This window comes from Mya arenaria, chromosome 10 (genome assembly GCF_026914265.1).
Source record: "Mya arenaria isolate MELC-2E11 chromosome 10, ASM2691426v1".
NCBI classification, from domain to species: domain Eukaryota; kingdom Metazoa; phylum Mollusca; class Bivalvia; order Myida; family Myidae; genus Mya; species Mya arenaria.
This window is the reverse complement of record NC_069131.1, coordinates 72074100-72086591: the sequence shown is the minus strand read 5'-3', so window position 1 is coordinate 72086591 and position 12492 is coordinate 72074100. Positions and strand designations below refer to the sequence as shown.

General features: G+C 36.5%; 1 protein-coding gene across 2 annotated transcripts in view; it reads right to left on the bottom strand.

Annotated features, from left to right (window-relative positions):
* Positions 1-12492, bottom strand: part of LOC128206723 (adenylyl cyclase-associated protein 1-like) — a 62055-nt gene that overhangs the window by 14512 nt on the left and 35051 nt on the right. For both annotated transcript variants that reach the window (XM_052909369.1, XM_052909370.1), the window contains exon 8: positions 6446-6551. In XM_052909369.1, the coding sequence (XP_052765329.1) occupies positions 6446-6551 (106 nt within the window). The remainder of the gene's footprint in view (positions 1-6445; positions 6552-12492) is intronic.

Genomic DNA, 12492 nt, shown 5'->3' with positions numbered 1-12492 from the left:
GGTCTATGGCAATGCCTGACACCAAAAGCAGGCCAAGAACAGCAGAATTAGCTAAGTATATGCTAATTGTAAAATGTGTACCTATTTTAATGTGAATATCCTTGAAATCTCACTATAGTGAGGTGGTGTAACAGTAAAACTGTCTGCCTCTCACCTAAGAGGTTGTGGGTATAAGCCTTAACATGGAGGGATGCCTTCTTTGGCATCTCAAAATGGTTCTACCCAAGTAGCAGTCTCAAATGTGATTTATATCAACTTATTAGCTGTCTTGACAAATTGAGCTGTAATTTTGTTCACTTCAAAGAGTTTGTTAACGCTCTTCTGGAAAGTTTGCTTACAATCATCTTAAGAAATTAAGCATGCTTTGTGTTATTTGGACTTGCGTTTGCCAATAATAACACAAGGAGGGAAACCCTTGGAAATAACAAAGAATTTTTTATGACAAGGGCACAAAAACCACAATGACAACTATATGGAGATGGTACACATGCTAACCATTCATGACTTCAAAGAAAATAGGGAAATGGTAGTTGTGGATTTGGGACAAGAAAACCTCCCACATAAGAGGAGAGAGTTATGACTTATCTGCAAAATGCTGGATGGTATTAAAGCCCTTATTACAAGACATCTGAAATAACTCTATAATTACACTATTAACAAATGCTTCAAAAGAATTGCATAGAAATGCACTGAAGTGCGCACTTATGTGCATAATTATACTTAAGCAATAATGATATAACAAAACCTCTTACTAAAACTACAAAGTGGCCCTTCTATTATAGGTTTTGCTAGCAACATTACAAATATTGGGGACATGAAGTCGAGTTATGCCAATTTGAATTGATACACTTTCATTATCTCATTCCTAGCACTGAAAGAACTGACTCAGAAAGTCTATTAAATGTTAAAAAGTTTTAAGTCAAGGTAAACATCCAAAGGACAATGTACTCAAATGTAATAGTTAGAAAACATAGCAAGCATTTTAATGGACAGAACCTAGTATGTTAACAGGAGAATTACAATGACTTGAGAGGATTACTAACTTACAACCCTGGGACATCACATGATCATTGCTTGACCTAGATTACCCAATAACAACCCTGGAACATCACATGGTCATTGCTCGACCTAGATTACCCAATAACAACCCTGGGACATCACATGGTCATTGCTTGACCTAGATTACCCAATAACAACCCTGGAACATCACATGATCATTGCTCGACCTAGATTACCCAATAACAACCCTGGGACATCACATGGTCATTGCTCGACCTAGATTACCCAATAACAACCCTGGAACATCACATGATCATTGCTCGACCTAGATTACCCAATAACAACCCTGGGACATCACATGGTCATTGCTTGACATAGATTACCCAATAACAACCCTGGAACATCACATGATCATTGCTCGACCTAGATTACCCAATAACAACCCTGGAACATCACATGATCATTGCTCGACCTAGATTACCCAATAACAACCCTGGAACATCACATGATCATTGCTCGACCTAGATTACCCAATAACAACCCTGGGACATCACATGGTCATTGCTTGACATAGATTACCCAATAACAACCCTGGAACATCACATGATCATTGCTTGACCTAGATTACCCAATAACAACCCTGGGACATCACATGGTCATTGCTCGACCTAGATTACCCAATAACAACCCTGGAACATCACATGATCATTGCTTGACCTAGATTACCCAATAACAACCCTGGAACATCACATGATCATTGCTCGACCTAGATTACCCAATAACAACCCTGGAACATCACATGATCATTGCTCGACCTAAATTACCCAATAACAACCCTGGAACATCACATGATCATTGCTCGACCTAGATTACCCAATAACAACCCTGGAACATCACATGATCATTGCTTGACCTAGATTACCCAATAACAACCCTGGGACATCACATGGTCATTGCTTGACCTATATAACCCAATAACAACCCTGGGACATCACATGCTCATTGGCTGTGACTTAGTTTACCTAAAAGAGGACATGGATTTGGTTTTGATTAATTTGTGAGCAGCTGACCTTGTAAAGTGAGGCTTAGGAATTGGCCTCAAGATGTTAATTTCCCTCAAATTTAAAGGAATTTTGTTTTTTACCTTTATCTTCATTAGTAATTCAATCATGGCTGTGAACATGCAGTCTCAATTGTTCAAACAAATTCCTTTCACAGCAAAGGTTTAATTGCAGTAATTGAAGCAGGGTAAAGGTGCTTAAGACTTTTTCTGAAGATATTTGGTTTGTTTACAGCAAGACCATGAACAAGGAGGGCATCTTTCCCTTCAGACTTTCAGTTATAAAGAATATGGCAACTCGACCAAATCAATAACAACCCGATATTTGACCCCTGAATAAGAAACATCAAGGAAAAATGCTTTCTCAACACATTTCAACACATTTCAGCGACAGTGTAAAAATGTAAACAGTCAATCTTCATAAACTAAAGCAAAAATGAGTTATATGTTGAGAAAAAATGTTACGACTAAGGTTATTTTTACGCTGAATGAATATGGTACAAATTTTTATGAATAGAATGTGACAGGGAATTCCAACATCCTGTATAAACCATTGCCAAGGAGCTTGTATTTCAAAGAGCCACAATTCCCGTGTCATCAGCGATGCCTTGAAACAACACCATCATTCATATTTATGACACAATAAACAGAATTCACAACACACAGGGAAACAATAACCATGATAATTAATTATGGGAAAACATTGTGTCGGGATTCCGATGGTAATGAATGGAGAATTCCAACATTCCCAGTTGCTCTCGGTGCCAGACAAGTCACCTTTAGGCAAGGTCGTTTACCAAGTGGAGAACGCGAAAACATAGAGTTTCGATCCTCCATGTCACTTAAAACTTTTTCTCGCATTCTCTCATAGCTCCTACGCATTCTCTCTCAGCTCTTACGCCTACTATCAAGTACACATACTACCTCAGTTACTTCATTTACCTATTTGATATGTAATAGTTAGAATAAATTGTGTAAACTCTTGGTTTCACCAGGTTCTGCCTGACCCAAATTATTAATGATTAAGCTCGTTATTTAATGGAGGCCAATAGGCTATTGGTGGTCGATAAGCTATTTCATTGGCTGGAAGCAAAGATTATAATCTAAAACAAGGAAAGCCATTGTCACTTATCAGATGCTAGACAAAAAAGAACATTTTGCAAGAATTTTCAAAAATAAAATCACAGGCAGAAAGGACTAATTACCTTCAAGGGGTATCCTAATATGATTCTTACCCCATGAAACAAAAACAAAAAAAATGGATATAAGTTTAACATTATTCATGCTATTATTTACATCAAACACAACAAAACCAAAATAAATATTTCATAACAGAATGAAAATATTAAAGCTATAGGTAGCATCGAATATTTTTGCTCCAGTTAATTTACCACTAATTGTTACTCTGCAATTTGGCAGCCGCTTACAGACACTATCAAAATTCCATCATTCACACAAGAACTTATCACAGAGCATTTATATCATGTCTATCATTAAATCAATTAATTTTAATTGCTTATTTACAACAAGAGTTGCTGAGAAAAACACACGTCTATATATAAGCTCTACCCAGTATAATATCACAGGTAAAAATCTTTTGTAAAAATTATGGGGGATCCACCCACTCACTTTCATCTGAAAATAAAGTCTGACTAGATTTGAGTTTCTTTTTTAATGAGCTTTCATTTGAAGTAAAGTTTTATTCCAGTAACCTGCTGTGCGTATTTACATGATGAAGAAACATTATTGAACAAGTATGTTATATGCTTCCATTTATACATCATGCTGGGGCTTAGACAGACCGTTTTCACATATTTCACAAGTCAAAATTACATTGTTACAGAAACCAGACAACCAGGCCTAAGTTACAAGATAACTAGGCCTAATTACAGTGTTAAAGAAACCAGAATACCAGGCCATAGTAACAAGATTACTAGATCTAAGTTACAGTGTAACAGAAACCAGGCCTAAGAAACAAAATAACTAGGCCTAAGTTACAGTGTAACAGAAACCAGAATTCCAGACCTAAGTTACAGTGTTACAGAAACCAGAATTCCAGACCTAAGTTACGGTGTTACAGAAACCAGAATTCCAGGCCTAAGTTACAGTGTTACAGAAACCAGAATTCCAGACCTAAGTTACAGTGTTACAGAAACCAGAATTCCAGACCTAAGTTACAGTGTTACAGAAACCAGAATTCCAGGCCTAAGTTACAGTGTTACAGAAACCAGAATTCCAGACCTAAGTTACAGTGTTACAGAAACCAGAATTCCAGGCCTAAGTTACAGTGTTACAGAAGCCAGACTACCAGGCCTAAGTTACAGTGTTACAAAAACTGGAGTTCCAGGCCAAAATAACAGCGTTACAGAAACCCGACTACCAGGCCTTAGTGTTACAGAAACTTGAGCTCCAGGCCTATATTACAGCTTAACAGAAACCAGACTACCAGGCCTAATCAACAATGTTACAGAAAGTGGAATACTAGGCCTTAGTAACTGCTACAAAACCAGAATATCAGGCCTAAATAACAGTGCTACAGAAACCCCAAATCAGGCCTAGGTTAGTGTTACAGAAACAGGAATACCAGGCCTAGGTTACAGTGTTACAGAAACAGGAATACCAGGCCTAGGTTACAGTGTTACAGAAACAGGAATACCAGGCCTAGGTTACAGTGTTACAGAAACAGGAATACCAGGCCTAGGTTACAGTGTTACAGAAACAGGAATACCAGGCCTAGGTTAGTGTTACAGAAACAGGAATACCAGGCCTAGGTTACAGTTACAGAAACAGGAATACCAGGCCTAGGTTACAGTGTTACAGAAACAGGAATACCAGGCCTAGGTTAGTGTTACAGAAACAGGAATACCAGGCCTAGGTTACAGTGTTACAGAAACAGGAATACCAGGCCTAGGTTACAGTGTTACAGAAACAGGAATACCAGGCCTAGGTTAGTGTTACAGAAACAGGAATACCAGGCCTAGGTTACAGTGTTACAGAAACAGGAATACCAGGCCTAGGTTACAGTGTTACAGAAACAGGAATACCAGGCCTAGGTTAGTGTTACAGAAACAGGAATACCAGGCCTAGGTTAGTGTTACAGAAACAGGAATACCAGGCCTAGGTTACAGTGTTACAGAAACAGGAATACCAGGCCTAGGTTAGTGTTACAGAAACAGGAATACCAGGCCTAGGTTAGTGTTACAGAAACAGGAATACCAGGCCTAGGTTACAGTGTTACAGAAACCCCAAACCAGCCCTTGGTTACAGTATTACAGACAACGGAATACCAGGCCTAAGTAACACTGCTACAGATACCCCAAACCAGGCCTAGGTTACAGTATTACAGGAACCGGAATATCAGGCCTAAGTACCAATGCTACAGAAACCACATACCAGGCCTAAGTTACAGTGTTACAGAAGTTAAAATACCAGGCCTAAGTTACAGTGTTACAGAAACCAATAAACCAGGCTTGAGTTACAGTGTTACAGAAACCAGAATACCTGGCCTAAGTTACAGTGCTAAAGAAACCCCAAACCAGGCCTAAGTTACAGTGTTACAGAAACCAATATACCAGGCTTTGAAAAAGTAGGACAAAAGTATGGAATCCGAGAAAATGCTAAAGACAAAAGGCTGTAGAATACCAGCCCAGATGGGGTCTCCCACAGTTTCCCATTATTTCCAGTCCATGTCTCATAAGCCTTGTGGCTGTGGGGATCTCCAATTGTGCAAGGTGTGAATAGATCTACCAGCTCAAGTGGTCCTAGATTGTTTTAGCAGAGGATATTCTTGTCTTCCATTAACACAACATGGGCTTTTCAGCCTCTTATTTTGTACAAGCAATCAATGCCCAATTGTATAATCTACCCTTCAAAGTCTTTTATGAATTAGTAAATGAAACTTATTCGTGTTTCTTCAATGTAGACAGGGTAGTTTATAATTGGACATTTATTTAGGAACCCCAGGTCTGCATCTTTACATAAGAAGTAGGGTATTTTACAATTATTCCAGGAAACCTGCTCTGTCGAAAAAGTGCCTATTACCCTAGTACCATAATGTGTGTCACTTTGGCATTATTATTGCATTACCTAAAGCATTTTGTCTGAATTAAAGTTATTGAATGATGAGCTGGTGACATAACTAGGTGTAACAAAGTCAATCTATTTCAAACCTTACATTATTTTCATGCAACCATGATTGTTAATTGCAAGCTGACAATTCTTTTTGGATCATTTTTTATTCTCCTTTTTAGTAGTTTATTGATTTGGAATGACGCCTAAATAATCCCAGTTACTGTGGTAGATTTTTCACGCTCAACTTTTGTATTAGTACTTCCTTGGGCGTGTTTGTTTTCTCATTTGTCTGGTTACCGTATAGACATGACATACCTGCGGGTTCCATGTCACGCCTGTTGTGTGGTTTTGCTTGATATAGTCCATCAATTCGCGGAGCGTACCCATCCATGCCTTCGTCCAATCCACATGACGCTGGTCCCTTAAATGGACAGAAAAGTTAATACTAATTTATTGCACATTTCAGACAATCAGGGGTGCTAGATTTTTAAAATGATTAGTTTCTTATTTGTAAAGAATCGCTACTAATTGCTGACGACGACTCTTCATGATTAAATTGCTATAACTGTGTATGAGCATAAAGATATGCCTACTGTTTGCATATGCAAAGGCCCGATTTCAGTGTCAATGCTGATTTAAATGACATCACACTATCTTACAGTGAGGTACAGGACTTTTTGACAGGCGCACAGCATAACTTTAAAGCTGATGCGAATCAGGGGGCGCTTACACTAAGTTGGTTAGAATTCATCAAGTAATTTCTTTGTGAATAAGAAACCATGGTCCCTTTGCTGCTCTCTCCCTTAGGTTACTTTTTCACATAGAAATTACTTAATAAACTCAAACATATACTAAGAGCAATTTCATACATTTTGAGACAGTGGCATTGTACTTCTAAAAATCTTTCCTTAGAAAGAAATCTCTCTAAAACACCTGGTACACTTCCACTCTGACAAAAGGAGCAGCTTTCTTATGACCTGATTTTCCAGCACTTAATCAACACCATCACAGCACCATCACAACACCATCATGAATGTTTTGAAACATGATCCCCTAACTTGAACCCTCAATGGGTTATCCAGACATGTTTGGTATCGGGAACACGGTTTAAACACTATCTACATGTGTACCGATATTGAACCAGAACATGTTTCAGAATGGTAAACGCGGTTTTGAATGACAAACAATCTTTGGAATTATAAGCATGTATTGAATGATGAACATGTCTATATAGTTAAAATATTGATTCATTTCCCTGATATTTAGAAAACTGCTACAGGGCTTCACCTGACTAGCATATCTGTCATCAGGGCTGCCTTTGTTTGGGGCTGAAACTCAACACAACTCCCCACTAAATATATTTTTAACCATTTTTGCATCAAAATTTCCCCAACCAACTGTCCTTTACATAACTGACATCACTGTGATTCTCAATTATATATAATGGAATAAGTAATATAAAGAAAGGAGGGTCACTGGGCCAACTCATTATTATTTAGTAGTTTTATCCACGCATGTTTTATATTGTTTTTTTTGTTTTTTTAATTAATATTTCAAAGGGTCGTCTTATCAAAGCAGGTATAGTACAAGCGCTTTTTCAAATTAATATTTCTTAGTACAGTTGAACCCTGTTGGCTCATAATCGCTTCGATCGATTTTCTTGTTGCCGCGAACTGGATGTAAAGGACTGATTTCTTTCTGAATGTAAGCATTCCTACTTGGCTCGAATTTCCCCACGCTTGAGGTAAATTTGGCAGTACCTGGGAGTTCAAGCCAACAGGGTTGACTTTAATTGCAATATCTTTTTGGAAACTAAGGTTTTAATTTGTTAATAAATAATTAATAAAGTGTGCTTCTTTACCGGAGAGCTAGATAGTTTTACAAGTTGTTTCTTAACTACAAATGGGTAAAAAACAATACATTAAAATGATCTGAAGTGTACAAATTAACTGTGACAAATAATTGTAAACATTTCAGAAACATAAATAAAATGCCTATTTAAAACACACAATTAACAACAGTTAACATTACCACACCAGCAAAAACATTTAAGCACTTTTGACAGAGCGATGTTTTGAAATATAAGAACAAAAATAACTTGGCAAAACAAAACTCTGACGTAACCAGGGAAATGTTATGCTCATGCACCAGATTTCGATTTACGTGCCAGATTATTTCCCTCCCACAACATCGAACCGGGAATGCTAAGACTGGCAAACTAACACAACATGTAATGTTTAGAGCCCCCATGTCAAAGAAACAGTAATTTAATTTGGTATTAATGTATGTTCATACAGGTATATTGATCTACAAATATATCACTTAATGTTGTTTTCTTATGTAAAAATCAGTGCACTTGCTACTCTATAGAAACATTATTTCTGTTAGTCCCAGATACAGACAAAGTACCCTAGAAGAACCACTGCATTATGGCTGATAGAGATTTATTTTAAGGGGACACAACTCTACTGTTTATTTTGTTTTGACCTGCTCATTATGCATGTTAACATTGTCACAAAGTTTCATCAAGTTTTGATAATACGACAGTATTCGTTTACACATTTTACAATATTTATCTGATGCGTCCCAGTACGTGACAATAAAGTGATACCTAATTGTGTCCTTTTCCCCCAAAAAATAAAAAAACCCAAGATATTGATCAAACATTCACTTCGGTATTACAAAATGCACCTATGTTTTCTTGACAAAAAAATATATTCAAATTTCTACATGTTGCCAGTCTATATGACATTTTAACAATTTCTGAGAGAGAAAAATCAGCTCCGCATCCTGCTGGTTGTATCAACCATCTAATCTAAACAAGGTTATTTGCCCCAGTTGCTCTTTCCAACTTAGCACTTCACCTCTTTTGTATTACTGATGATGCCAGTCACACATAGCTCTCTTGTATTACTGATAAGCCCAGCCACATATAGCTCTCTTGTACTACTGATGAGCCCAGCCACACATAACTCTCTTGTATTACAGATAAACCAAGCCACACAACTATCTTGTATTACTGATAAACCCAGCCACATATAGCTATCTTGTACTACTGATGAGCCCATTCTCACATTACTCTCTTGTATTACAGAAAAACCCAGCCACACAACTATCTTGTATTACTGATGAGCCCAGCCACACATAGGTCTCTTGTATTACTGATAAGCCCACCCAGACAACTATCTTGTATTACAGATAAGACCAGCCAGACAACTATCTTGTATAACTGATGATCCCAGCTACACATAACTCTCTTGTATTACAGATAAGCCCAGCCACACATAACTCTCTTGTATTACAGATGAGCCCAGCCACACATAGCTCTCTTGTATTACTGATAAGCCCAGCCACACATAACTCATAATATTTCACCCAGTTTGGTGACTTGATAAGTTATCAATAAAAAGAGCACTGCAGAGAGATCACAAACGCTCATTCTGTTCTTTTTTTTTCCGTCAAACAAGGGCTTTACCCAATGATAATAACAGTCAGAGTTAAGTGCCTGCTTTATATGTGCATACTGTCTATGACCATAGTTTTTGAGTTATGGACAAGGTTAAAAATGTGCATTTTGCAGGCGATACCAAGACAATCACCATTATGTGCATGTCACAGACAACACTAAAGCTATAACCAACATATTTCTTCTTCAAAAAACTGATACTCTAAAAAGGCTTTCAGCTTTTACTACATCACCAAGTTTTTGGCCAATATTTATTTTTGGAATGCCGACGACAATGAAACTAATGACAACGGGACAATAACACCATACCGACAACTTTATTCTTTAAAAAACAGTTGAGAAAAAAATGACGAAACATCTCACTCCAAAACTTAGTTAGCATTTGTAATTGACTAACCAACGAAAGTGCCTTTAGCTCATAATGAAAGATTCCTACATCTGCGATTGTCTTTTGAAGTTACATCTGAGCACTTATTGCATGGCAATTTATCCACCTATATTCTCTGACATTCGTTTTGTCTTCAAAAGACGGAGCACTTGCATAGTTAACTGTTTCTGCAAATGAACATCTGTACGTATATATGTGTACGCAGCATGAAAAACATAAATGTAGGCTGAATAATGAAGATTTACAAAATTTTATGCCAAAAATAAATATTGAATTGATATACCAGATTGTTTGGAGAAGTATTTTGCAAAGTATCCGGTGGGTGTTGCTTTTTTGCCCGTATTTTGGCAAAACGACCGTTACCCTTTTGGCATTGGGAAAGTAACACAACATTTATTTTATAAATACTCTTGCAAGATGAATTTAATAAAATACAATAACTCTTTTTAACCATTTATAAAAAAACAATATATTACAATCTTTTCAAAAAGAACTTCTACGGAACTATTTTGAGTTTTTTTAAGTGGGAATATCTATTCAACATTTCGATTTTTGTTCATTCTTTATAGCCGAATATCAGCTTCAGAAAACAGCCTAGTTTGTGATATATGGTAATGTGTACATTTCTAGAAATGCAATGTTAAAATTTGACCCTAGGTTTGAAATTGCTACCCACAATTCTATATGAATAGTCCCTGAAGAATGGTATATGGTTCTTAATGACAAAAATATAACTAATGTTAAACCTTCTATTAAGACCAGTTTGCGGGAAGTTAACTGTAATTTTACCCATTCATAACAATAAAATGCTCTTAAGACCTCTAAATAATTATGTAACTCCTTCATCTGCCAACGTAAACTAAAAAATCTAACCTTGCACTTTTTTACGACCTTTAACCATGTGGGTTTTTTTTTAATTACAAAAACTGAGCCATTACACATTTTAAACAGCTCAGTGCATTTAACAGCATTTCTATATGCAATAACAGTAAATCATCAGAAACCACACTCAATAACTGTTAAACACCAAAAAACAAGACACTCAATAGATGGTTTGATTTTTGCGAAGGGTTTATTTTAACAATTATTTATTATTTCATCCCATTGCCAGTTCTAAGCTTCGCTGATGACTATATGATAGCTTGATCATGTATAAAGACAAATTTCATTAACATCCTCAAAGACCAATTACTGAATGCCGCAAAATTGGTGAAAACGCAAATAACGCGTAAAATTCACAACAATAATATAAAGCAAAATACGTTAATCTTTATTACATGCAGACACAATCATTTAACTTTATGCCAGGCGGCTTTTAAAAACTTCTATCTGAAAAACAGATATAATACCCAAGAACAATAAAAACAGATATGACTTCATTATACGCTATTTAAATGGTTAACACGAGGCTAATTGCTGTAAGTATTCTATTAAAATTCATTGGCAGACCTGTAAAAGACATCTTAAAGGTCGCTCATAAAACACCCCAATGTAAAGGCTTTTATTCAATTACATTCCAGTAAAATTATTAGTGGACTGTAACCTTTTAGGTAACCTTTTAGTACCCAGCAGTTCAGCGAGAGCAAAGGCATTTTCCAGGTGTAACGTAATTGTCAGGACAATACTCGAAAGATAAAAGCCCAATTTCAAAGAAAAAATGGCTGTAAGCACATACCATATCGTCTGAAATGTTGAAGAAATTCTTTTACAATACCAAGAATTATAATTACTGTCTGTTTGGCGGCAGTTGATGCACATATTTGCTTGAATTTCCTAAATTTTTCAAGTTTCTACATCTCATGCTCAATATTGAAATGCCAAAACATTTTTTGAAAAAATACACAAAGAAATTGTAATTTGAAGCGCTATTTTGAATGTTCTAGATCATCAACAACGGGGAATAACTGCAGTGTATGGATAACATTATTATTTCCTGTATATCAATCGGACACCACAACATTGATTGAGTGTGTTATGCAATTTTTTATAATGTGTATTTTAAGGTGCCAATTGAATTTTAATGCAATAAAAAATGTTAACAAATTGGTTGTCAAATTGCAATTTGTCACTATTGCTTGTGGGAGACAGACAAAATCCCTCCAGGACAAACTCTCTCACATTACTTCTGGATGTTTATTTGACATGCGGGTTATACCACATACATGTTTTACGTATTTACCCCAGTTTCTGTGGGCATTTCCACTCTTCATCTAATACATGCTAGCAACATATAATTAGGTGACTATGGGTACTGGAAGATGGCTTCACAAGCATATTCCAATGCTGGTCTTTTTTTCTCAAATTACTAAGGGGCAATCACTCAACAAATATTTATCCTAGGGTGAAGGTCCTTGTTGTACATATGCATAAAATCATAGTAGTTGGAAATAGGTGTACCAAGTTCAATTCTTCAAAGATTTTTAAGTCATAGCCAACATTACAGATTCTGCACACCAATGTCAACAACCACAACACCAAGTCATCAACTACAACAATGCCAAGTCTTCA